This window comes from Micropterus dolomieu, linkage group LG11, assembly GCF_021292245.1.
Source record: "Micropterus dolomieu isolate WLL.071019.BEF.003 ecotype Adirondacks linkage group LG11, ASM2129224v1, whole genome shotgun sequence".
NCBI classification, from domain to species: Eukaryota; Metazoa; Chordata; class Actinopteri; order Centrarchiformes; family Centrarchidae; genus Micropterus; species Micropterus dolomieu.
In genome coordinates this window covers 15,062,913-15,088,062 of record NC_060160.1, presented here as the reverse complement: position 1 = coordinate 15,088,062, position 25,150 = coordinate 15,062,913, and the positions used below count along the sequence as shown (strand labels likewise).

The window sequence follows — 25,150 nt, the reverse complement described above, 5'->3', positions numbered from 1 at the left end:
TGTTGCTGGTGAGGAACCTCTGAGTAAGAGGCCGCTGGGGGTAATAGAGGCTCTGATTGACACCACCTTATTGGTAAAATAAGATAAAAACAATTCACAGTCATCATTACTTCCAGCTGAGGCACAAGGAGGGGTTGGGTTTACCAGCTGATCCACAGTCTTAAACAGAAACCTGGGATTGTGTTTATGAGTAGTAATGAGTTCAGAAAAATATGTGTTCTCGCATCCTTAACCATGTTATTGTAGTTAATTAATAAATCCTTCAGACTGAGGTAATGGACTTGGAGACTGGATTTTTTCCATCTGCGCTCTGCTTTCCTGCATTCCCTTTTTAGGCTGCGAATGCTGTCATTTATCCAGGGTTGCTTACTAGCTTTAGACGTAGGCCTAACCTTTAGAGGAGCAGTAATATTTAGTGACGACAAGCAGATATGATTTAAGTGATCGACCAGATTGTTGGTGTTGGAATCAGACAGGTGTTGGCATTGGCAATGAAAAAATGCTCAAAACTTTGAAACCCTTTGTTCATTAAAGCGAGAACACACGGAGCTTGGTGAGGCGGCATGAGTAACAGGCGAATCGCAGCTAAAAACAATACATCTGTGGTCAGATGTAGTCACCCAGGGTACAAACCAAGTCCAGTGTATGACCACGGTTATGGGTTTGCCCTTTGACATGTTGTTTGAAGTTAAAACAAGTGGCCATATTTAAAAAGTCAGTTGCATTAGCATTGGTGGGGACCTCAACATGAATATTAAAATCGCCACAAAGAACAATTCTGTCATAATTTAAAACCAGAGTAGATAAAAAAATCAGAAAGTTCTGATAAAAATCCTCCAGGTGGTTTTAGGGGGCGATAAATTATAACAAATATGATAGGTTGCAGCCCTCCAACTTTAAGAGTGAGAACTTCAAAGGAGTTAAATTCATCACAGCATACTTGATGACATTTAACATTTTTCCTATACACGCTCACTAGCCCACCACCACGACCACTGACCCTCAGTTGACTAAAACAATCATATTGAGGCGGACACAGTTCAGCTAGCTGGCTATAGTCATTAAATGTGGCTGTAGTTTGTGGAACATTAGAGGAAAGTTAAAGCCCCCTCCAGCCAGTTTTAACTGCCGTTTTTGGTTAACATTCTTAAACAGAGAATGGGGGTGTGGTTAATAGTCGGACCTAATACATTACCATGACAACCAAAAACTGACCGGCTGGAGTGTTCACTAACGATATGCTGTGTTAACATCACTACACTGTAAAGTTTAGTACACTTTACTATCTGGCAGGAGTAGCTATTACTTACTCATGATGGAAACTAATGTGCGCGTATCAGCTGTTTAGTCGATGGTCCTGTCACGCACTGCACACGATAACTCCCACTACATTTTATGGTGCGCTTCCTTTACTGCAGGGGTGTGGGGGGTGCCTCCACCGATGCATTGGTAAAACGGCTGTCAGTAAAATGCATGTTGGAGACGGTGGCAGGTGAAAATGCAACGCGTTTTCTGTCATCTGTCCTCAACACCGCACGCACAGATGCCATAATGAAAATGAACAGCACACTAAACCAAGAGGAGGAAACTAAAAAATAAAATGAAGACCATCCGTTAGCTAACTTTCTGCAATAACTATGCTAGCTAACTACAACTAACTTAGCTAACTAAACAAGAAAGACAAACTAACAATCAGACACAGAGACATACCTACTGTAAGTTCTAAGTAAATTACATGATAAATTGGTTAGCTAGCTCACAACGATGTTTATCGGTTTGATGCTCTGACTAAACGAGCTGTGACGGAGTGACAGTTTTTAACGAGGCATGACAGTGCGCCTGCGCAAGCTTGGAGAATGACGTATGACTTATGGTATTACTATAGTCATACGTCACAACCTCGTCTTAAGAACTAAGCCAGTTTTTCAACTCTGAGCACGAAATTAAGCCATTTGTCAAAAAATATTACGAACTATGTGGGTAATCAACATTGGAATGAGAAAAATATGAAATATCATAGAAATGTCAAAATACACTGGAGGGGGGCTTTAAATAATCTAAATTAAATTGGTTTCACAAACCTGACTGGCGATTTACACCGGACATTAAAATGCATTTTGGGTGATTGGATTGCTGTCGGATAGTGCATTAAATTAAAGGTGTAAATTCACCCAAGAAACACTGAGGACAGGTTGTGCTCCAGTTAGCCAAACCACCTCCGGAGGTGTTCAGGGACTCAATTTTCAATTCAATTCAGATTAGCTTTATTGGCATGAATGTGTAATAACAATATTGCCAAAGCATCATACAGACTACATAAGAACAATCAACTCCATACATTTCATTAAACAAGTAATTAAATCTTAAAGTAATCAAAGACTCTTTGTGACCACATTGTACACAAGTGTAAATGCAAAAGCATTGTCAATCCACATACAACAAGTGTGTGGGCGGAAGTAAATACCGGTCATAGTCCTCCACAAATAAAATCCAAAGTTTGCCCGCGCGGGCAGTGCTTCCATACAGTGTTACGTGACTCATGTTTTTGGTGAACTGAACGTATCAGTTTGTGTGTCACGCACTGTTCAGTTAAACTTAATCTAAACCTACTAAACAACTACTAAAATAACAGAAAGGAGTACACAAAGGTCTAAATCTAGATATGAGACCATTTTAATGCGAGGTGTAAATGGGCTATGAATGTAGGCACAATGTGTTTAATACAGGGTTTGCAGATACTGTTATGATTTGATTGGCACCTTCCTTGTTTATGTTTGAAATAAATGTTGTGTGATAAACAAAAAAATTGCTTTGAAATTATATCTTAGTTTTCTGTTTCCCTCTCCTTGTTTCCCCCCTCCAAACTGCGGTCTTGGACACTTCATAATTCAGCACCAGGTAATAAACAACATACTGAGACTCATTTTATCCGTGTATAGAAACATGTCATCTTTGTTTTCCGCCTCCCTGTAGTGCTAATGATCCGTTTTCATCACCTTCCTACTTTTGTGAGTCTGTCAGCCATCTCCTTTTTGTTAGTAGTGATACAGTTTCTCTCCCTGTCTCCCAGACAAAAGAGGAGCAGTCTCAGATCACCAGCCAGGTGACGGGGCAGATCGGCTGGCGCCGCGAGGGCATCAAATATCGCCGCAATGAACTTTTCCTGGATGTACTGGAGAGCGTCAACCTGCTCATGTCACCGCAAGGTCTGTTTTTATGGCCTAGTCTAACTGGGTGGGGACTGCTGACACGAACGATTCACTGAAATCGTATCATTCTTGAAGTTGTTCACCACTTTAGAGTTTTGTCTTTGATATCTCTCCTCCTTCATATTTATATATTTGATTTTTATTTCTCACTATATTTGTCAGGTGTGCCCTGCAGAGAGTCAGTGCATCAGATATCTATATTTAGATTTAAAATCCCTCAGTTAGTTAATAGGCATAGACCTATTAAACTTGGAAAGTCACTGTCCCTCCTCCTCTCCAGGCCAGGTCCTGAGCGCCCACGTGTCGGGCCGAGTGGTGATGAAGAGCTACCTGAGTGGAATGCCCGAGTGCAAATTTGGCATGAACGACAAGATCGTCATCGACAAGCAGGGCAAGGGAGGAGCGACTGATGAAGCAGGGAAGAGGTGAGTGACAGAACAAGGAGGGTCAGCAGACGGCCAAATGAATATCTGAAATCAACGTGTTTTGATGAGCGAGGCTGGAAATTTGTATAGATAATTTGCTGTTCAGTTTCTTTAGTGAGTGGTGCTTTTATATTATTTCCATCTTGAAAACCCTGACAAGGAAATGCATTGAGTCAAAATTTAAGAGGCCGCCATGTCTGTTTAGCTCTGTGTCTGTGTTATGAGTGTTGTCTTGCTGTTTACAACAAGACAGGCTTTACAATTTATTTTTTTCATTTTTCCTTTCCTTTGGATGCATCTCCCCTTTCTTTCCCTCTCTTTCTTTTCTATGTGCTGTACCTCAGTGACTTAGGGGGAGGAAGGTACTGTACTGACAAGTGTCCTCACCCTCTGCCACCTCAACACACACACACACACACACACACACACACACACACACACACACACACACACACACACACACACACACACACACACACACCTCTGTCTTGTCTAAGCCTTCAAGTATCTGTACATCTCGTGCATTGTTGCTCTCCACACGCTCAATACAAATCAAACACACCTTGTTAACTCTTCAGTGTAATGCCCGGTGGTTGTTTCCCTATTTTGTGGAATGGTTGGTTTGTTTTATTACCCAACACCTACCTGCTTGAACTCTTTTCCTAACGGGGATTGTGATTTTTATTTTATTGCACAATGGTGTCATTTTTTAAATGTTTTTAAGTTCTTCTGTCTTGGTACCAGCAGTTGTGTCCTTATGTGTACTTTTATGTTACTGTTTCCTTTTTTAATATGGACAGTAGTTGAGGGAGAGTAGTTTTATCTTTTTGAAGAATTATCATAATAATTATATAATTTAAAAATAGTTGATTAATAATAAACTAATTCTTTAGTCTGTGTTCTTTTTTTTCTTTTTTTTTTTTTCTCTCCCAGCAGTGGGAAGCAGTCCATAGCCATCGATGACTGCACTTTCCACCAATGTGTGCGCCTCAGTAAGTTTGACTCAGAGCGTAGCATCAGCTTCATCCCCCCTGATGGAGAGTATGAGCTCATGAGGTCAGTAGATGGCTTTGTAAAAAAAAAAAAATATATATATATATTTTCAAGCTTTTATTTATTATTAAGCCGCCCAGACAGGCGTGGAGGGGGGTCAGGGTGAAATTAAGACTTACACAGACAATATTGAAAGCATAAAACATACGCTAGTTTGTTTCCATATGGTGCATTCTGTCTTTTTTTAAAGTGTTAGTATTGAGAAATGAATGAGAAGGCCGTGGTTGAACACTGAAACAAAATGTGGGATGTGTTTGTTTGTGCTTTATAAAAAGACTTAATTTTGTTACATGAGCTGTTTTGTTGTGTGTGTGTTTTTTTTTTTTTCCCCCCCTACCTTTTTGCAGGTATCGCACCACTAAAGACATCATCCTGCCGTTCAGAGTTATTCCTCTGGTCAGGGAGGTTGGCCGCACTAAACTGGAGGTTAAGGTGGTCATCAAGTCCAACTTCAAACCCTCGCTGCTGGCCCAAAAGATCGAGGTGAGCTCTTATCAAAGTCATGATGATGCTGAATGCAAACAGCCACTAGCAGCACACGCAGGTCCTAATTTACAAAGTGGGTGATTTAGTTTTTTCTCCCATTACCACAAATTACAGCTTAAACATAGGGCTGGACAATAAAACAATAACACTTATCATGGTATTGTTTTTCCTCAATAACAATATAATAAATGTTCAATAAATGTTTGTATTAATTTATTTGAATCTCGAACGAAATGGCATTGAAGTTTTCTATTAAGATTTTTAGTTTGAATACAAGGGACTGAAAAGATTTTACTCATGAATATTTGTTGAAAAAAGATTTTTATCATTATAATTGTTTTGAATATTCTCCCTCAGATTTGTGTGATAGCAACTGTTTGTCATGTTCTGACCATGAAGAATAGTTATATGGAACCACAATTAATTATGTTGTTTTTTCAACTTTCACTCAGGAGCAAAAATTAGCCTTTAAACTCTAAAGAAATAATGATTTGACATTTATCGTGATGATTATCGATATCGAATGATATGAAGTTTTTTTTATCGGGATAACATATTTGACCATATTGCCCAGCCCTACTTAAACATGACTAAATATAATGAGAGACACTTTGGGACCTCTCTACAATCATGTGTATGAAGATTGACCACTTTAAACATTAAAAATGCTCATCTTCATCAACTCCTCAGGTGCGTATCCCAACGCCCCTCAACACCAGCGGCGTGCAGGTGATTTGTATGAAGGGAAAAGCAAAGTACAAGGCCAGTGAGAACGCCATTGTCTGGAAGTAAGTAGTAGCTCTGCCCGTTATGTTCATGACATACAACTTAACTCATTTTTTTAATGCTCAGTCAAGTTAATGAGTAACAGTTTCTCTTTTGTTTGTGTAACCTCAAACACACACACTTCTCTTTTGTATAACCCCCTTTTTATACTTGACTCATGTCATGTCATTCTTGTGAGGGTTTTAAAATGAGGTTCCTTGTTAGTGACACCTAATACGACTCTTGTTTAGGATCAAACGCATGGCTGGGATGAAGGAGTCTCAGATCAGTGCTGAGATTGAGCTGCTGCCGACCAACGATAAGAAGAAATGGGCAAGGCCTCCCATCTCTATGAACTTTGAGGTCAGAATGCAATTCATAGTTTACATTCTTTGCCTTTCTCTCACACACACGCTCTGAGGTTCACACGTGCCTTTCAGATAATGACTGATTTGAAGGAATTTTCATATCTCAGTTTTATTGAACACATCTCACATTGGATTGTTTTGAATCCAGTTTGTTGAATCTGAAACTTAAGTTAGCTGCAACAATTGTTCCTAATTAGATGTGAGATATTCTGTTTGCTTTGTACAGAGTTGGCAGCTAAACAAATGGACTATGGATTAAAAGTGATCCCACTATCGGTCATGCAAATAGCAACACAATTCCTGTTCAGAGCTCACTTGATTTTCACGCACACAGTACAGCCCCAGCATGCCCCGGCACGCCTTAACCTTTTCCTCTTCTCCGCAGGTTCCTTTTGCTCCGTCTGGTCTGAAGGTGCGCTACTTGAAGGTGTTCGAGTCCAAGCTCAACTACAGTGACCACGATGTCATCAAATGGGTGCGATACATCGGCCGCTCCGGCATCTATGAAACGCGCTGCTAAACCCCCCCACCCCCTGCCAGGCAGCGAACTGACCACTTTACCATTCTTAAGATTCTTTTTCTTCTACCCCTTCCTACTTTGTCTCTCTCATCCCCTTTCTCCTTATAGCTTCTCTCATACAACCTCCCATCACCACCACCACCACCCCCTCACCCCTTCCTAAGTAGGTGTTGGAGATTGAATTTACATCATAAAAATAAAAAAAAGTAAATATATAATGCACAGATATATGCAAAATGTGAACCATTGTATCGTATATATCTCGTAGTGATGAGTAAACCTGTAAACCAACTGGTCGAGGGGGGGGGGGGGGAAGTGATGCAGGTGGGGACCAGGGGGAGAGGATTGGCAGCACCTTTTGGTGTCTTTAAAGGGTGCCCATGTCGTGTTACTGTTTCACTACCTACTCTCCAGTTACTTTAGAAGCCCCACAAGTCCTAGAGTTCACTGGTGAGATGATTTGTAGCCGTTGTGGTTTAAAATGAATCCCGATATAGTTCCTGTTTATGAACTTCTGTCTCAGTAGTCTACCCTTCAAATTGAGATGCATTGTTGGATATTGTGGACTGATTGATATTTGATCTGTGTGTGGTTTTTGTTTGGAGGGGGGATGGTCATTTGGATGAAAAGTCTCATTTCAACCTCTCTTGTGGGTAGTTAAGAACGAGAAAGGAATTGATAGTGACTGAGCTGTTTTTAGTACTTTTCTGGAACGTGTATAGTCTTTTCCCTTGCTACTTTTCCACTATTAGTTTTCCCAGCATTCAAGGTATCAAACACAGAGGAGCATTCCAGGACAGTTTTGAAGTTTGACTATCATCCCGATAAGCTTGACTGTGACTCAAATATTCTGTTTAAGCACGAACTTTTGATTTAAAGATTTTCTGGGGAAATCTGGCACTGGGATTGTGTATTTGCAGCGAGGTTAGGTCTCCCCCTGGTGTTTGCCTCGTCACTGTCTGCTTCTTCATGTTTGTAGCCCTGGTGACCGTTCTGTCCAATAAAATCTGACTATGTAACCAACCCTGCCTATGCTGTGTGTGTCATGTTTTTAGTCCCAGTGGGGACTTCAACCTTAACTCCAATGCACACTACCCCATGGGGACTCGTGTCACAGGTAGAGACTGCTTTGAGGGTTAACATGTGGTTTTAGGGTTCAAGTTACAATAATTTAGGCATGTAGTTGGGATGGCTAGGTTTAGGGGCTAGGGAATGAATGTCAATGAGATGTCCTCATGGCTGATATTATAGGTTTCAATTCCATTTCCTTTTGAAATTGTCTGAAATGATTTGAAAATGAATGGTTGTGTAGAAACCATGGATTTTGGGCCATATTAGTTGCAGCATGTCTGAAGTTAATCCAGTTTTCATCCTGTCTGTCCCCATTTGACAAATGTTAGCTCAAACCTTTTCAGTTTTCACAATTTAAGGAAGCGGAATTGAATGAGTTGTGCCTAAACCTGACCTACAGACTACACAGGTTTTAATTGGTAGTGAAGGAACAAATGAACAGTTATGTGAATAAATGCCCAATCCAGAAAACCCCCTCAGCAGTTTTAATAAACCAGAGGAGACAATAACTGGTCGAGGTCAACAAATGCTTTGGCCTACTTGTTTAATACATTGTTCTTGTCTTGCTCTTCCTCTACATCCAGAACATTAAACAAAAACAACCCCAAACAGTAAAATAACGATTAAAACATTAAAAACATTTACATTTGTATCTAGCAGTAGTGGCTGTTATCGTCTTGCCACTCGAGTCTTCGCCACCTTGACCTCATAACGTGGACATGCTCTTAACTGAGACATTCACACTGATTAAAAGGAAGATTCCACAAGAATCGAGGCAAGGCTTCCCAAAAGTAGCTTAGCACCAACATTTGCTGGATTTTCTCAGCAAAGTGTTCTGGTTTTGTACTTTTAAAGCCAAAAGTATTTCCCTTTCCAGTTATTTCCCAACCTTAAACCTTGATTCAGAGAGGCAGACTTGATTGATTTAAACCGTAAGTTCTTTTGGGAAACCAAGCCTAGAACAGATCAACCGGACATCTGTCAACATTTATATTAGTCATCTGACAGTATTGCATTATGTCTTCAGATCACCTGTGATGTTTCATTTTTTTTATATATATATATATGAAGGAGAGGAGACACAGCCATGCTTTCACTTGAGATGCAGGACACACACCCGAGGCCAGACAATCTCAAACAATTTGACCCAGTCACATTGCTTCGGTGCTGCAACAATGGCTCTGTTCAGAAAGAAAAATGAATGCTCGTGCTTTGTGCGCATCTTAGGAAACAGAATCAGGGAAGGAGGAGGTAGCTACATAAAATGTTGATCTGGAGTATCATTGATGCATGAAATCCCTCACGCTACAATGCGACACAGTGCAGTCAAGTCGGCGAAAATACACCTCTGAACTGATTCAGGTTGTGTGCACAGACTCAGTTCACCTGTAGACTGGTGCAAGACGTGGAAAAACCCCAAAGCCTTTTTGGGACAACCTATATATTATATATTTTGCTGTGTGTGCACTACCAATGAGGAGGCCTTATTCATAAAACAATCCTGGTTTGTGCTTATGACTCCAACTAATTGAAAGATGTAGTTTCTTATAAGAATTATGGCATTTAGATAGTTCTCAGGTCTGTCATCACATTGTGTGTCAAGTAAAAATTATTACGTACTTCCCTACAGGCCCAGGTGATGCAGGATCTGCATTACAAAAAAAATAATTCCAGCCTCGCTCATGTTGATTCACTGCTCAGGACTGTCAAAGCACTTTTAAACAGGATGATTAAGATCATTATCTGTACACAGGATAAATAAAGCAAAGGGGAATTCTACAAAAATAAGTATATCTACATCAACATTTAAATGAGTCATCCTTGCAAGACTTTTACGCCATAGGAAAGGCTTCTTCCAGACACTGAATCTTGTCAGCCAACAACATTTAAGAGCAACGTTTATACTATGCAGTCAAAGCTGAACCCAGATCTGTCAACAGATAGAGAACGTTGACAATACATTTCATACATGCCGACGCTAGAGCTCGCACGGACAAACATGACATGCACATACACGCATAGCCCCAAAGCAGGCGGACAAATGGGGGGGGGGGGGCTGTTTAGCAGGTATTCAACACTCAACTCTCAGATTTGACGTAATCTGGAGTGTCCCTGTTATTTAAAAGCCAGGTTGGTTTCTTGTTAGCATGAGCAGAATGTGAGCACATCATTTCAATGTCCAGTTTTCTGATCTGCTCTGAAAAACTTCCCACAGAGATCATTCAACAGTCCATGAGGTCTCAGTTGACCTCTCCCCACACCAGACTTGTGCTGTTCCAACAAGCGACCAAAAACCTGCGAGCCCTCCCGCTAAAGCCATGACAAAAATAAAAACACAAACTTCTACCTCATTACAATGACAAACTTAAAAACTGAAGAAGTGTAACACCTGCAAATATTCCTGTGACAGTGCGTGACTAATAAACTCAACATCAAAAGTGAATACGATAAATGAGACTAATTTTCTAAGAACTCAGGTGACTAGTGGTAACGTTTACTGAACGAGGACAAAATTGGCTGTTAAAAACGAGCTGTGGAGAAACTGGCTGTTACAGTTAACGTCACACTGAAGTGCTAAATGTCAAAGTAAAACCATAAACAAAGAAAAAAATGGAAGCAGGAGCTCGATGAAAACCACGTTACTCGACATCTGAGTAAACTGGTAGCACAGACTGCGGCCCCGACAAAGGTGAACAATTCAAGCGCGCTCTAGTTTTCGTCGTCCTCGTCATCATCGTCGTCGTCACTGATGAGGTATCCACGGGCCCCGCTGTGGTGGGGCGGAGGCGAGGGAGGCGGTGAGGTCTTGGTGAAGAAGGGGAGACGGAAAGTGGGAGAGGGGGAGCGCTCCTCGCGGGTGGGGCTGCTGTTGGGGCTCTGCCTGGGGCTGATGGCCTGCAGCATGCGGCCCTTCCCTTCCTTCAGCATGTGCTTCTGTGGAGGTGCGACAGACAGAAACATGAAGACAACACCTGTTAGATCAACTGAGGATACAATCAGTTTAATGCAAACACAGGAGGAGTTAAAAACACTGCTTAAAAGTGTCAGAAGACAAAAAAAGTTCTGTATCTGCACACGTCTATTTGGTTGGTGATCTGAATTTTGTTTGAGTACAAATGTATCCTATTGCACTTGAAATTTTGGGAAAATAAAACTTTACAGGGTAAGATGAGAAGACCACAACTGTTGTATTAACAAAACAGATATAACATGTTACTTTGTGAGCTTTTGAAGTGGTGGTACCTTAATTTTGTTACCTTCGGACAGAGCCAGGCTAGAGGTTTCCCTGTTTCCAGTCTTTATGCTAAGCTAAACTAACAGTCTGCTGGCTATGGCTTTATATTCAACAGGCACACATGACAGTGGTATCAAATGGCTCTTCTAACTCTCTCCAAAAAAGAAAATAAGCATATTTTCCAAAAAAACTATTCCTTTAAAAGAATGTTAAAGGGTAACTTTGGTATTTTTCAACCTAGATTGTATTTTCCAATGTTTTTGTGTCTATGTGACTAATTGGGACCAGTATAGAACAAGTCATTATCCTTGCAGGAAATTGTGCTCCATCAAAGTGCATCTACTACGCTACGACACAAAAACAGGTTGAAAAATACCAAAGTTACCCTTTAATAGATGCACACAATCAGATCAAACCAAATCTTTTTGAACGTTGGCTCACTGGTATGAAATCTTATCAACTGGTGGTATAAGACCTGATGCAGATCTAAATAGAAGTTACAGTTGCATGCAAAGTACTCGCCTGATTTAACAGTGATTAAAGACCAAACAAAAGCAACGTCCTTACCAGAGCCCCCTCAGGGCCAAACATCTGCAGGAAGTTGCCAATGAACTCCCTGGATTTCTCCTCCCATTTCTGGATGAGGTCGATGCTCTTCTCCTCCACCTTCTGAACGAACTCTTTGCTCTTCTCCTCCACGTCACGTACCTTCCTCTTCACCTTGTCAACGCGCTCCTGAAGGTGGTACTTCTTCTCCTAATTAAGAATGGAGACAGCAAAGGTTACAATAAATAGATGAGGTGCCTGCAACTGCCAAACATTCACGCACACCAACAACTGCCTTCACATTACAAGCTCTGTCACTGTCACACCAACTTCTCTCTCTTCAGTCAACACTCACACAGTCAAACCAAAGCTAAGATTCATACATTAATGAAGCTGACGTTGAGCTCCTTAGCCGTGTATCCTCTCTGCAGGTTGCGTCTGACGTACACATCATAGTCACGGACTATGCGTGTGATGATATCAGAGGTGGAGATGCCCTCTGTCCGCTGGGTGGGAGCGAACATACCTGCGGAGGGCAGAGGGGGTCGTGAGGATGAAAAGGCTAGTCGCCACAGTCTTGCGAGACTCAACACAAGTGACACTTTTCACCCGCTGTCAGGCCACACATCAATTTTCTCACGCAGTTAAAAACAACGGTACAACTTATGATTGCTTTGCAAATCATCTCTACCTAGCTGATTCCATTATCAACAGAGCATAATGCACAGCAGAGTATAGGACAGGTAAACTTTTTAAAAAGACAGACAGTACACAGATATGAATGTACAAAAAGATTTGAACATGAGAAATCAGAAAACTATAATTTATTATATGTTAATTTATCATTGAGGTGAAAAGGTGCCACAATCACATTTAAAGAGGTTACTTCCCCAAACAAAACGACACAAAGGAGGAGGGAAGACTAAATCATGCCTACATGTGTGTTGGCTCTGCAGAAAAGTTGATCTACAGGAGAAAACATATCTGAAAGCAAAACAGAATGCCTGAGAGCCTTACTGTTTTATATTCTGTTATAGTTTTATTTTTTGAATTGTCCCCTGCCACCTGAATTTTGTGTTTCCTCTTAAATAATTAAAACATTTCCATCGCAAATGGTTGCAGAAAAGGCAGAAATTTGTGCAAAAAAAAAAAATCAGCAGAATGCGGGAAATGCTAAAAATGTTCATATAACTTCGCACTGAAGATTTCTTAAAAATAGTGAACGTTTCATGGTGTGCGCATAAAAACAAAATTGTTATTTGCGATATAACTGTCATTCCTATAATGTTATGGTGTGTCAAATCCCTGTGCTTTCCTTGTAGCACAATTCAAACAAAAACACTAAAATTCTTCCTGTAGCAGTCAGCTAAAGGAGCAGTCACAGATTTTAAGACATATAAGTTAGAACATAAAGAATTATCCCTTTAAATAATGTTCTTAACACTCCCCTGCACAAAGTTTGAGCAAACTGTCACTATCCATATCCGGGAGGATACATTATTGTTATGACTATACCCACTCACCAGCATCCTTGATGTGTTTGTACACGTCATCACTGCCTGCTGAGGAGTATGGGATGTCATCATGGGCCACAAAGTCAATCTGGAGAGGTCATTACAACATGAATCAACACAGTAGATTCAGATCTACAAATTGTACAAAAACAAAAATACACAAAAAGAACAGCAGGGAAAAGATTACAGAGGATCAGGGACAATGGCTTTTTAGTTTATTTTACAAAACAGTTTTTGTCTTTTAACTCAAGTGTTTCTCTGTTCCATACACTCACGTGATGTTTTGCAAGGAACTCTGGCGATAATGTCCAGGGAGCGTTTCGCACCACTTCATCCACATAGCGGCAATGTCTGATGGCATCATAGCGCTCATCCTCATTCATTACTGTGAAGCCCTTGTATTTGTGGGTCAGGTCATCACTGCACACTTTGAATAATTAAAAGAAAATACAGAAATTATTGTTTGAAATGCTTTAACCATGATTTTAATTCTAAACGAAATAAAAAAAAAAATAAAGAATTAAGTTTGAGGTTTTGAAGCGGGTTAACATGGAAATGTATTAAACTGATGGAGGGAAGGAAACCAGAGGACACTGAACAACACTCTGGTCTGTGTTGCCGATACTTCAGCTTAATATTTCTTTTGCAATGAAAAAAACTGCACTTCCTATTTGTATACAGTTTTTACACAAAACTCATGTACCAGCCCCCTGAACCAATTCTGCTCAAATACCAGCACATTTCTTGCTTTACACTGCATTTCTAAACCACACTTCTCTACATTTGGCACAAACATCATGATAAAAATCTCTTGTGTTCACATGTAACACACTGCCATTCAAAATGCTTAACTTAAATGTCATTCTGTGACTCCTCATATGGGCAAAGACATGTTGCACATTTGTTCAATAGACAATAAGAGCTTTAGCGATACAGGGCCATTTTTAAGGCAACCGATGCCACCATAGCAGAGAGGCAAGCGGAGTGAATGTAAGAGGAGGAGGAGGAGGAGGAGGAGGAGGAGGAGGAGGAAGAAGAGCAAGACCAAGGTTGATACTGTATATCAATACAGTACTCAATGATTACTGTACGGTATTGCAAGTGGACTACAGTACTATGAACAGAAGGTATGTTTTATGTATGCATGAAATTAGGTAACTCTTCCACAAACTATGGAAGACGCACGTGCAGATATAACTGCAAAAGCTACACCATTCTAGGCGACACTTCTCCTGCTGCTTGGCCAGGGAGAACACTGGCTGAGATGTTGATTGGGTGCTGTGGTAAGACCGAGACCTTTTCTGTATATATACAGAAGGTTTATTTTCCTTTTTCTGTTTGTTCTGTATGAAGAACACTTCACAAATCCTACTGTGTTTGCTGAGATGTGTACACAGTATTTCAGAATAAAAAAAGCATTCTATTCTTGTATTTGTGTGTTTTATGTTTAAGTATGAAAACACATGCTACTGTGCGTACAGTATGGCGTCTAACACTGAAAATGCAAATGGTCTATTAATAAGATTATCAAAGTAATGTTTCCCGCTCATCATAGTGTTTTTAACAGAGCACATCAGAGTTCAGTTGGTTAATAGAAATGTCTATTCATTACATGGTGTGTGTGTGTCATCTGAAGACAAAATTTCATTTTGAGAAGGCAAAACATTGTTTTTTAATGCAGTCTTTGTTTTGCAAGAGTTTTGTGTTTAGAGTTTTAAGAAAATAAGGCATGCTTTCAGAAAACGTGTAAGCAATTGAGAAAAGCTGTAAGAAAGATCTATCACAGTCTGAAGAAACAAAATGTGGAGGTGAAAGACACTCATAAGATGTATAAAATAGACGTTAAGACCATCTAGCAATAGCTCACATTATCCCACAGTTAACTTTTTTTTATCTTGTACTATTAACTTATTTTATCTAACGTCTCCCAGATATCTATATTCATCAGACTTGGTGGACTTCTGCTGCTGTGAAAGCTTATGTGGACACAGACGCTCAAAGACTCACACTTACCTCCGACAATGAGGTGTGTATTTGGGAAGAGGCATTTAGCCTGCATGAGTGCTCTGGCGTGACCTGAGTGGAAAACGTCAAAGATGCCGTCTGCATACACCCGCACCGGTCTGTCGGCTGGACGTAGAAAGACGAGACATGCAGAGATGAAAGATTCATTCTGGGGTAAACCTAAAATTGTACTTTTGTTCACATGTATGACTGTACTTAAGACTAAGAAGAACTTTACTGATCTAGGGATGGGGGAGATAGGTGTATAAGAAACTTGAGGAGAAAGGGAAACATGAACAAGACAACTAAATTAATCAACTAAAAGACTCACGTGGTGTTCCCCTCTTGGCCTCCTCCATGCTGACTCTCTCATAGGGTTTACCATCAGCTGACTCCAGCTCATCTGCGAAAGGTGCAGGGTGCTTCAATCCCTAAAAGACCCGTACAAACAGAAGGAGAAGATTTCAGCAGTCAAGGAAGGTTTTTCTCTGGTTGGATAAAGTTAAAACATAAAATTTACAAACTCTAATTTTGTAATATTCTTTCCTGGAACAATCTGATGTGGAAATCAAGGGTTTTGCGTTGTGGTTAAACGGATGATGACATTATTTTAAGCATCTGCTCCTCTGACACATGATGCACACCGCAAATAAAAACTAATTTTAGACCTTCGTAGAGAACATACATTAAAAAACAGTATATGTTTATGTTGTATACTGTGAATATGCAAATTCATCCACAGCCAGAGAGGCTTCCTTGTGCACAGAGCCTAAATAAATTGCAGGGCAGAAACGCCGCTCAGTGACAGCTAAAGCACACAGCTGACTCACCACAGTACATCTGGGGATTTTCACCAGCTTCTCTCCCTCCTCCGCCTCCCCATTGGAGCCCTCTCTTCTCCTCTTTCTGGACAGCAGCAGCCCACTGGAGCTTTGGGCTTCCATCTGTGACAAAGGCCAAGAAAAACTCTGTTAAAACCCAGTATACTTCACATACACCATACACTACTTTGCCATCTTCTAGTATAATTAAAAAACACAAGTACAAATGTATATCAAGTACAGGCAAGACTGTAAATCCTGAGTCAACTTTGACCCAGTAACCCTGTAAGAACACAGTACGTGGCTCAACAAACCACCAGGACGCATTAAAACAAAAGCCTTTCACGGACACACATCTAAAGGTCAAGTGAAAATTGAGCAAACACCACCTGTTTCAACATAAAACATTTTGTTCCTAAACATACAGAGAATTAACCATGTACAATACATACATCCTTCACTTCAGATTCACGGCCTATTGTCATTTCAAAAAGATCAAGAGATCCAGCCCTGCTTCACCAGACTTCAGATGACTTTCTTGTGCCTGCACACACTGGTATTTTAGTGCCACTTTTAACCAGAACTCCATTATCAAATGTATCAAAAAGCTCTGAGAAAAATGTTTGAGAATAATTAAAAACTGCAAGGTATGTGTAAGATTTCTATAAGCACAACATCCTGGATATCTGTACTAGATATCACATAGTAGGGCAGAACATAACTAATCATTTTGATCATTGATTAATCTGCTTATTATCTTCTTGATTGATCTGTAAATTGTTTGGTCTATGAAACATCGTAAAATGTTAAATGTTCTGTCAATTAATGGACTGTGCAGAAACAAATAAACCTGGAAGAGTTCATTGATCAGAATCTATTAACGGTCCTGTGTATCCTGGTGGAACAGGGCTGGGGACTAGATCAATGATTATTTGATTAGTTACTATTGAGTTAATGGCCACATATTTTGATAATCGATTAATCAGTTAAAGTATTTTCTTAAGAAAAAGAAGTTAAAATTATATGACTCCAGCTTCTTAAATGTGAATATTTTCTGGTTTCTTTACTCCTCTGATAGTTGCCTGACAGTTAACTGAATACCTTTGGGTTGTGGACAAAACAGGATATTTGAAGCTGTCATCAAAACACTGATCGACATATTTCACCCTCTTATAGACCAAACAACTAATTGAGAAAGTAAGCAACAGATGAATCGGCAATGAAAATAATCGCTAGTTGCCACCTTAGCTGGAACCTAAAATAGTCTTTGAATTTTAACATCACATTCAATTCTATTAACAGAGTTTGAAACACCTTTAAAGATCCCATAACTTTAGAGGAACAACATAAACTACTGCTGATATCTTGTTACATGCTTCCTGTGTTATGGGTTAAGTTCTGCCCCATTCCACACATTCCATCATGCCACAGGTCATTAAAGGGAAGGTTCACTAGTTTGAAAGGTTTAGCCTCGTCACTTCTTTAACACCGTTGGCTGGACATTTGCTTCTGCATCAGTTATGAAAGTGTGACTAAGTACAATGAGTGACAGTTGTGGCAGTACACAATCCTGGTGGTGACAGATACCTGATCCCATGCTTGGCACTTGCAAAAGCAGCCCAGCCCCCGTTCCCCTCCCCCAGACTCATCCACTTAGCAACAACTAACAGTGAGTAGACCTGCAGAGCCCCCCACACTCTGGCAGAGAAGATTTACGTGAACAGCACATGTCATCATAACTTTAACTGCTATAATAAGAAAGCAACAAAAGGACAGCGCCAAGTCTTGCTTAACCTGATGCTTTGCAAACAGAGATTCATGCCCCTACAACCTTATTTTGTACATAGGGTTGGGCAATAAAACTATAATGATAATTATCAATAGAATTTTCCTCAATAACAATATAACAAATGTTCAAGAAATGTTCAAGAAATATTTGATTTAATTCATTAGAATCACAAACGAATCAGCACTAAATTTTTCTATTAAGATATTTAGTTTGTTGAGTAAAAGGGACTGGAAAAATGTTTTAATTAATTTTCCACATGCATAATTTTTTTGAATGTTCTTCCTCAGATTTGTTAAGTGATCCACTGTTTGGCATAAAGTGTTTGTCATGTTCTGACCATAAAGAATAGTTTAAAACCACAATTAACCGTCAAAAATCTGCCTTTAAAACTTGAAAGAAATAATGATTTGGCATTTATCGTGAAAACTATGGATATTAGATTATATGAATTTTCTTATCGTGATAATATTTTTTGCCCAGTCCTATTTTTTACAACAATGCCTCATAGAGAAGAGAAAGGATAGATCTTTTAAAGAGCTTATCCATAAAATTAATTACAGATTAAATGTTTTCAGGAATATCTGGGGTCCCTATTTAGAATTGATAGTTAGAGATGATCACCATGACAACTGGTATCATGTGTCCCATCCCTGTTGTCTGTGCATCCTATAACTTAATCGGTTATTCTCAGTACATACAGTAAATTTAAAACACAAAAATCAAATGTCCATTTCGGTTCTGGGCCACTGGAATCTTTTGCCGGCCTCCTGATATTTCTCGGACCACACTTTGACAACTACAGGCTTCAGCCGCATTCCACACAATGTCCCCAATATCTCTTTCTTGTGTATTTAAGTCACTTAGATAACATCACAGAAGCAGACACAAATAACGTTGTGCCAAAAGTCGTCTAAAGTAAAGACAGAAATGAAACCAGCTGACGGAGGAGTTGGAACAGTAAGTTAAGGGACACGGGTTGTGCAGCTCAACTGTCAAATCGTGGCTTACTGGACGCTATCGCTTCTGGCAAAAATCCTTCATATCAATATGCTAACGTTAACTAACGTCACCTAATACAACAGAGAAGTTAGCTAACGTTAGACAGCTACATTAGTTTGTGTTTACTTACCGTTCACTCTTTTGTCCGGTGTGCTGCTTTGCAGGAGTGGGCGGCTTCCTCGCCTCGTACTAACAGCAGCCTAGCTAGCTAGCTAGCTAACTGAAACGTCAGCTAACGATGCTAGCTACCGTCGAATGCTAGCTAGCAAGTTAGTCGTCAAGCTTGTTGGCTAACTTTAGCCGTTAGCTCGCTGATTAGTTGACACCGGCTACAACTGTAAGTACGGACAATCCTGTGCGTCCGACGCCCCGGTGCTCGCTGTGTTGCTGGCCGAAAACTGCAAGTACCAGAAGGACAGACAAACTGTCAGCTGTGACAGCTTGTACTACAATGCTGACAGGTCAACTACACAGGAACTACAAAACTTCGACATCCTTAAAGGAACTGACATACAGAGTTGGATATTTCCGGTCTTGTATCGTGCTGCCGCCTAGTGGACATTCTGTATATTGCAGAAGGTCACTTCAAGAAGATGTCCTTCATTTGATTATGAGGCTTCCACTGATGCTAGCTATAAAGGTAATTATGTAATAAAATATGACATGTAAAAGGTAATTATGTAATAAAATATGACATGCAGCCTTTGTATGCATATTATAATATTATGTAACCATTTCTACCACCACGAAACAGTAATTTGACTTCAGAAGTAGTATACCTTAATCCATGTTTTGAGTGTCAACAGAGCTGTAACATCACCTTAGGTATTTAATTATTTGAATGTTAACATGATTCCATATTTATTGTTATGCCGTGCATAAGGCTGTTTCCAGTGGTGAAAGAACATTGGCCTTTTCTGAGCAGACAATTTGACCTGTCTTAATACAAACAGCACAGGAGTCACTAATAAGATTAACAATGGCTCTGCCCTGACAGTGAGCCAGCATGTACAGTACCAGCACCTGATTACTGAAACAGATGGAATTCAGCCATCATTCATTTTAGTATTTACACCTGTGCTTTTCCAACTGTGACATGACATTCAGTTGGATAGTTTTAGTTTTATTTTGCAAAATAATTATGCCAATTCTAGCCTGTTTTATTAATCTGTGACTGTTAAGTTAAGTCAAGTTGTCATTTTCAAATAATACAACACTATACAGGCCAGATTGTAAGAGTAATATTAATGCATATGTGTGTAGATTGAAATATGATTAAATATTTGTGTAAAAACCAACATTGTTTGACAACTTCAATCAGTATCGTAGACATGTGGATTAGCTGAGGTTTAGATAACGTTGATACAAGTGCTGAACATTATCTGACCTTAAATAGGACCAACTTAGGGGCAGCTGATTATTCAGTGGCTGAGAGAAAGCTTCATCATGGCCAATACATGGTCCTGCTCTGGCAACCAGATCTTGACCACCCAACCACTGTTATTCTGAGTGATACTGGACTGTGTGTGCTATCACTGGACCAGACCAGATGTGCACATTTCCTTCTGCAGCAAACAAGAGAGAAGTCTCATCCAAAATATCTGCAATGTTACATGATCTTACAACAGGAAAACCAACCTTAAACATATATAGTGGTAATCTGGCACATATTTCTAGCATGATAAGATAAACTCTTCAGAGTCAGGACTAAATCGCCTTAATTCTGCTGAGGAAATATACAGCACAGAGGTACCACAGCTTTAAAATTAAGAGTATAGAGCTAAAAACCTTACTCCTGAGCTGATCCTCTTGTCCTGCAGGGAGCTCCAGGACAAGGTATAATTTCACTAGAAGATCTGAGGGGCACATGCTACGATAATTGATGCCCTGAAGGTGGTGGTAAAGTTGTGCAACAAACGTTGCTATACATTGCAGTAATGCAGCTATTTTACAATCTCCTGCTCTCCATCAGTGGTTTGACCGCATAATCCATCCATCCATCCATCCATCCATCCATCCATCGTCAACCGCTTATCCTGTGTACAGGGTCGTGGGGGACCGCGTAATCATCTCTTTAAAAAAATGTGTCCTAATATAGTATAGCCTGGATGTGAGATCCTTGCAACATATTTAAATGTTTCCATCACAAAACTATGGCAAAATAACGATATAATATATTAAATATAATTACAATCTCATTCCACATTGTAAACCCATTAATATTTACTGTTTTGTAATTTAAAAAGACATTGCAGCATGATACTTCATTTTTCAAGGAGTTTATCTCTTCACATTACTGTTTAACTGCCACAAAGCTCATCCCGATTCATGTTAATCATTGGTTAAAAAAAAAAGTCAGAAATCCTGAGGGCATGTATGTTTTGTTGCCCTTCTTACACCTTCTGTAAAACAAGTTGATTTATTTTGTGAGGCTGTTGTCTCAGTGTACAGGTAAAATAAATGTATATCATTTAACAGCAACAGGTACCCTTACCCTTCCATTTTTGTCATTCGCACAGAGCAATTACACTATGATGTTCACCATTAGCCACCTGGTAGAATCCCTTTAGACTCCCTGTCTCCTTCTTGCACTCTTTGATCGCAGCCTTACCTGCTGGTTAGAAGGATATAATGTGCTTCACTGTTGAAGTGACAAATGAAACTGAAAATGAAGACAAGAAAGTCAAAAGAGTATCGGAGAATGTGATGAAATAATAAAAAATAATAAAAAAATAGTTTTACCTGGCTGAGCCAAGGTGGGCATTAAGACTGATTCTGTTTCGACAGAACACGTCCATTGCATTGTTCTAGTCAACCTAAACAAACACACAACACTTTTGACTAGATGTGTGAAGGAGCCCAGTTTGTTTTTGTCTTAGCTCTATGTATGTTATGTGTTTCCCATTGTTTTGACTCCAATTGGGACAGCAAATTGAGATGAATAACTGTATATGTATATTTTCTAAACATTTATCCAAATATTAACTTTATAACTTCTCATGTGCATTTATGTGTATTTTTGCTCTCTTATTCAGAAATGTGTGTGTCAATGTGTAAATTAATAAAAGCGTTTCCCAGGCTTTGTTACATTGACTTTGTGTTTAGACAGGCTGGCCCATAATTCCTGCATATTTCTTGGGGACTTAAATATCAGTTGGCGTGGCTCCCACCTCTATTTTTTGACTGGCCAAGACCAAAGTTAAAAGGACATATCCAGCTGTTTTGTGACAGAGGGTTAATTTTGACCTGTCAGGCATGTTTTGTCAAGAATTAGGACACAGTAGCACAGTGCATGTTGCCTATATGTTGCATATTTGGTCCATTAAACGAACAGAAAAATCCATGTGAAGTGTTTTTCAATGAATACATCATTCCTCCACTGACGGTTTCAACCAAGACTGTGACCCCATAGAAAGAGCCAAGAACCTGGAATGCCTTTGCAGCCAGTAGGTCCTCTGCTGTCACATTTTGTTTGAAGTTGTTTTTTTTACTGCTGGTTTATGCTCAGCGTGCTAATGAGCTCTTCCACGTCTCAACACAAAATGCACGAGAGGTGGAGTTAGGGCAGATCAGTGGCCAATGGAGAGGCCCCAGTGTTAACAGCAGTATTTATGAACAGTTATTTTGAGAAGCAGCTTAGACCAAGACTGCAGAGATGCAACAGCAGGTGAGCAGGTCCAGTTTTCTTTTTCACTCTAATAGAACTCCAGTAAGTTTAAAAGTATAGCTGTTCAAATAAGGCAACACTTGCTTTGCATTGTTTACGTTGATTGCTTTTCTCTGACATCTGTTTAAAAGATAATCTGCAAATGTCATAACGAAAGGATTTGGATTGATTGATAAATATCAGACAGCTACTATAATTAAAATAAGATAGGTTTATCTTATTGGCAAGTTGTTTTTTTTATCCAGGGAGTTGAGTGTCATACTTTTGAGCATTCCTGCATATTTTTTTTTAACCTTTGTTGTTTGTATTTGTGCTTTCAAACAAGAATAAAAATATGGAAAATTATTTATTATGCATTTGTGAATAAAAGCAGTGATATAAGGCAGAATGCAAAATAATTGGAGTTATGCGTGATATTGATATTGCAGATGTGGAGGATGATTTCCCCAGTGTCCTTGTTGAGGGCGCTATGCTGCTTGCTGTTGATGCCAGGTTTGTCAAAATAAAATGCATGATGTTATTCTTCTTTCATCTGACCTTTATGTAGCTGTTAAAACAATAAAAAGTTGAAAGATGATTGATAACACTGTTCACGTAGTAATGAATTGTCTCCTTGAGTTGCTGCGTAATACTTTGCAGAGTGAAGTGTTATGTTGTATAGGGTGTGTGTCTAATATATTCTCTGCCTGCCTCCAGGTTTGCAGGAAGCAACATCTCTGGTGAAAGTGAAGAATCCCAGAGGTATTTCATCTGCCATCTTCTTGCATATTGTAACCTTGTTGTTGTTATGACAATTGTTAACATGTTAATGAGAAATAGATTGTAATAACAATGTTATATAGCATTTATGGGCGGATTAGTATCTTTACTAAAGTTAATGTGAATTTCGAGACATGTTATAAAATAAAGTCCAGCTATTTCTGTAAAGACACTGTACTCTGCTCTAATTAGTATTATAAATGGCACTAAGTTCTTCATAAAAATAAGTTATCCTGTAAACTGTTAAAAAAATGTCATATTAATCATATCACTACTACAATAATATATGTGTCATAGATATAAGACCTATATATAATACTAACTATGTTTCTATGGGGTTTACATTACCCCTGAATTGTGAAAATAAAAAAATTAACTATTTTTGAGTTGAAATTGCAACAGAGTTGTTTTTCCCTCTTATAATTTCCCTTTCTGTGTTCTTCCACAGGAAATCCTTTTAGCATTGGCTCGGCTCAGGCACATGATTTCTTGACTAATTCTCGACCTAAGAGGAATGTTGACCCAAAGTGGTACAGAGGCACTCCTGATTTTCAGTCTTACTACCGCTTCTACAACAGTATTGGACACATTGAAGGAGTAAGTTGAGGTTAATTGGAAATTCTTACATGTGATTCCACTTGGATTACACTATTCGACTAAAATCTTTCATAATCTTAAAATTTTTCATTTCTTCTCTGATATGTTTTTGTGTTTCTCAATCAGCTCTATGAGATTGACAGGATCCGGATGTTGTATCAGCAGATGCGTCACTTGGAGGTGACCTATGGCCCAGATGCCTCCACTTACCAAAATGTCATGGGGGTACTGACTACCACTGCAGCGCCAACTACTACCACTCAGCCTCCTCCACCGCCCACCACTCCTGCTCCTACACCAGATCCTCTGGAGAAGGCTCAGAGGGTGTATCTGTGTAACCCCAAAGATCCACTGTGCAAACCTCAGATCGTCTACCTGCCAACAGGGGCTGTTCCAGTGCTGTGTGACCCACGACTCAACCCCGCCTGCAGGACGAAAACAGAGGAAGAGATAAAAGCTGCTGCTCCTCCCCAACCACCCCCAGCTCCTGCTGCTCCCAAAATGTCTGTCCCACCTCCCCCTCCCACCATCACTATTAAAGGTATGGAGTATGACTGTGACCCATACTGGGACCCTGACTGCCTCATTGATCACCCTCCCCACCCTATCCAGGAAACATCCGAACCAGACACACCTGCTGAAGAGAAAGAAATGAAACAGGAAGTAGCAAAAGCTGAGCAAAGTGTCCCAGCAGCACCAGCCACCCAGAAAACCCCAGACCATTACTTTGACCCTTATGATTTCAAACGTGACCTTTATGACCCCTTTCTTTATGCCCATCCAGCTCCCGAGCAGTGAAAACAAAGTGCTTAAGAAACAGTAGCTTTCTATGCAGGGCAAAATAAATCCACAAGACAGAGGCAGCACTGTCAGTGAATCTACATTAAGAACAAAGAGCAAAATTAAAATCATGCAAATCATCAAATGTGAAATGTAAACAATCCTTTTATGACGAACCACACTATGACTTTGCTGTTGTTTGTATGGGTGTTTATAAGAAATGCATAATACACTTTTGTAAGGAATAAAAACAATTAAAAAGAATTACATTTGATTGACACGGTAAGACATAAAATGTGTGATTTTTAGATAGAATTTTAGTGTTTTATTCTGTGGCATCTGTATAGGTTTGAAAACTAAAATGGAAATACATCTCATTCCCTGATTTTCCCCCCCCCTCACATTTATTTGACAGCTATATTTGGTAGTTATTTGAAGATTTATCTTAAAAGGGGTGGTGATAGAACAGTGGGTAACACACATACCTTTGGTGTGAGAGATCCGGGTTTGAATCCACTGTGAGACACCAGTGTGTCCCTGAG

The 25,150-nt window shown here is 39.7% G+C and overlaps 4 protein-coding genes across 9 annotated transcripts in view; 3 read left to right on the top strand and 1 right to left on the bottom strand.

The window, feature by feature from the left end:
* Positions 1-3,070: 3,070 nt before the first annotated feature.
* Positions 3,071-7,849, top strand: LOC123979249 (AP-2 complex subunit mu-A; the record flags this gene model as incomplete). Of its 4 annotated transcripts, none has more annotated exon segments than XM_046063088.1 (8): positions 3,071-3,206; positions 3,490-3,634; positions 3,979-3,996; positions 4,571-4,690; positions 5,035-5,170; positions 5,864-5,961; positions 6,190-6,301; positions 6,692-7,849. In XM_046063088.1, coding segments are annotated over 8 exon segments (900 nt in total), but the record flags the coding sequence as incomplete, so codon positions are not given.
* Positions 7,850-8,424: 575 nt separating this feature from the next.
* On the bottom strand, positions 8,425-19,438 carry pcyt1aa (phosphate cytidylyltransferase 1A, choline a). 2 transcript variants are annotated; one of them, XM_046063623.1, is made up of 10 exons: positions 19,320-19,438; positions 18,936-19,203; positions 16,027-16,140; positions 15,528-15,627; positions 15,206-15,322; positions 13,468-13,619; positions 13,202-13,280; positions 12,062-12,204; positions 11,700-11,888; positions 8,425-10,831 (listed from the first exon to the last, which is right to left on the bottom strand). In XM_046063623.1, exons 3-10 carry the CDS (start codon positions 16,138-16,140, stop codon positions 10,607-10,609), a joined length of 1,119 nt encoding a protein of 372 aa, XP_045919579.1. In that variant the 5' UTR covers positions 18,936-19,203; positions 19,320-19,438; the 3' UTR covers positions 8,425-10,606. The 2 variants fall into 2 exon arrangements, with proteins under 2 accessions (XP_045919579.1, XP_045919578.1); XM_046063622.1 differs by lacking the exon at positions 19,320-19,438 and having other exon boundaries at positions 18,936-19,316.
* LOC123979607 (dynein, cytoplasmic 1, intermediate chain 2a-like) overlaps positions 18,550-25,150 on the top strand; it is a 15,307-nt gene continuing 8,706 nt past the window's right edge. The window contains exon 1 of one of the 2 annotated variants that reach the window (XM_046063617.1): positions 18,550-18,763. The gene's annotated coding sequence lies outside the window, so the exon portion shown is untranslated. Of the gene's footprint in view, positions 18,764-18,849; positions 19,446-25,150 lie in introns of those variants that run through there. The other variant, XM_046063616.1, reaches the window with a different exon arrangement.
* On the top strand, positions 22,807-24,823 carry LOC123979609 (extensin-like). The gene is made up of 4 exons (XM_046063624.1): positions 22,807-22,964; positions 23,169-23,213; positions 23,680-23,828; positions 23,955-24,823. Exons 1-4 carry the CDS (start codon positions 22,901-22,903, stop codon positions 24,624-24,626), a joined length of 930 nt encoding a protein of 309 aa, XP_045919580.1. The 5' UTR covers positions 22,807-22,900; the 3' UTR covers positions 24,627-24,823.

Coding starts and splice junctions, on each gene's coding strand:
- pcyt1aa (XM_046063623.1), bottom strand. CDS start 16,140: ATGGAAGCCCAAAGCTCCAGTGGGCTGCTGCTGTCCAGAAAGAGGAGA. Junction 15,628..16,026: donor AAATCCCCAGATGTACTGTG/GTGAGTCAGCTG, acceptor CGGGTCTTTTAG/GGATTGAAGCACCCTGCACC. Junction 11,889..12,061: donor TCAACGTCAGCTTCATTAAT/GTATGAATCTTA, acceptor ATTCTTAATTAG/GAGAAGAAGTACCACCTTCA.
- LOC123979609 (XM_046063624.1), top strand. CDS start 22,901: ATGTGGAGGATGATTTCCCCAGTGTCCTTGTTGAGGGCGCTATGCTGC. Junction 22,965..23,168: donor CTGCTTGCTGTTGATGCCAG/GTTTGTCAAAAT, acceptor GCCTGCCTCCAG/GTTTGCAGGAAGCAACATCT. Junction 23,214..23,679: donor GAAAGTGAAGAATCCCAGAG/GTATTTCATCTG, acceptor GTTCTTCCACAG/GAAATCCTTTTAGCATTGGC.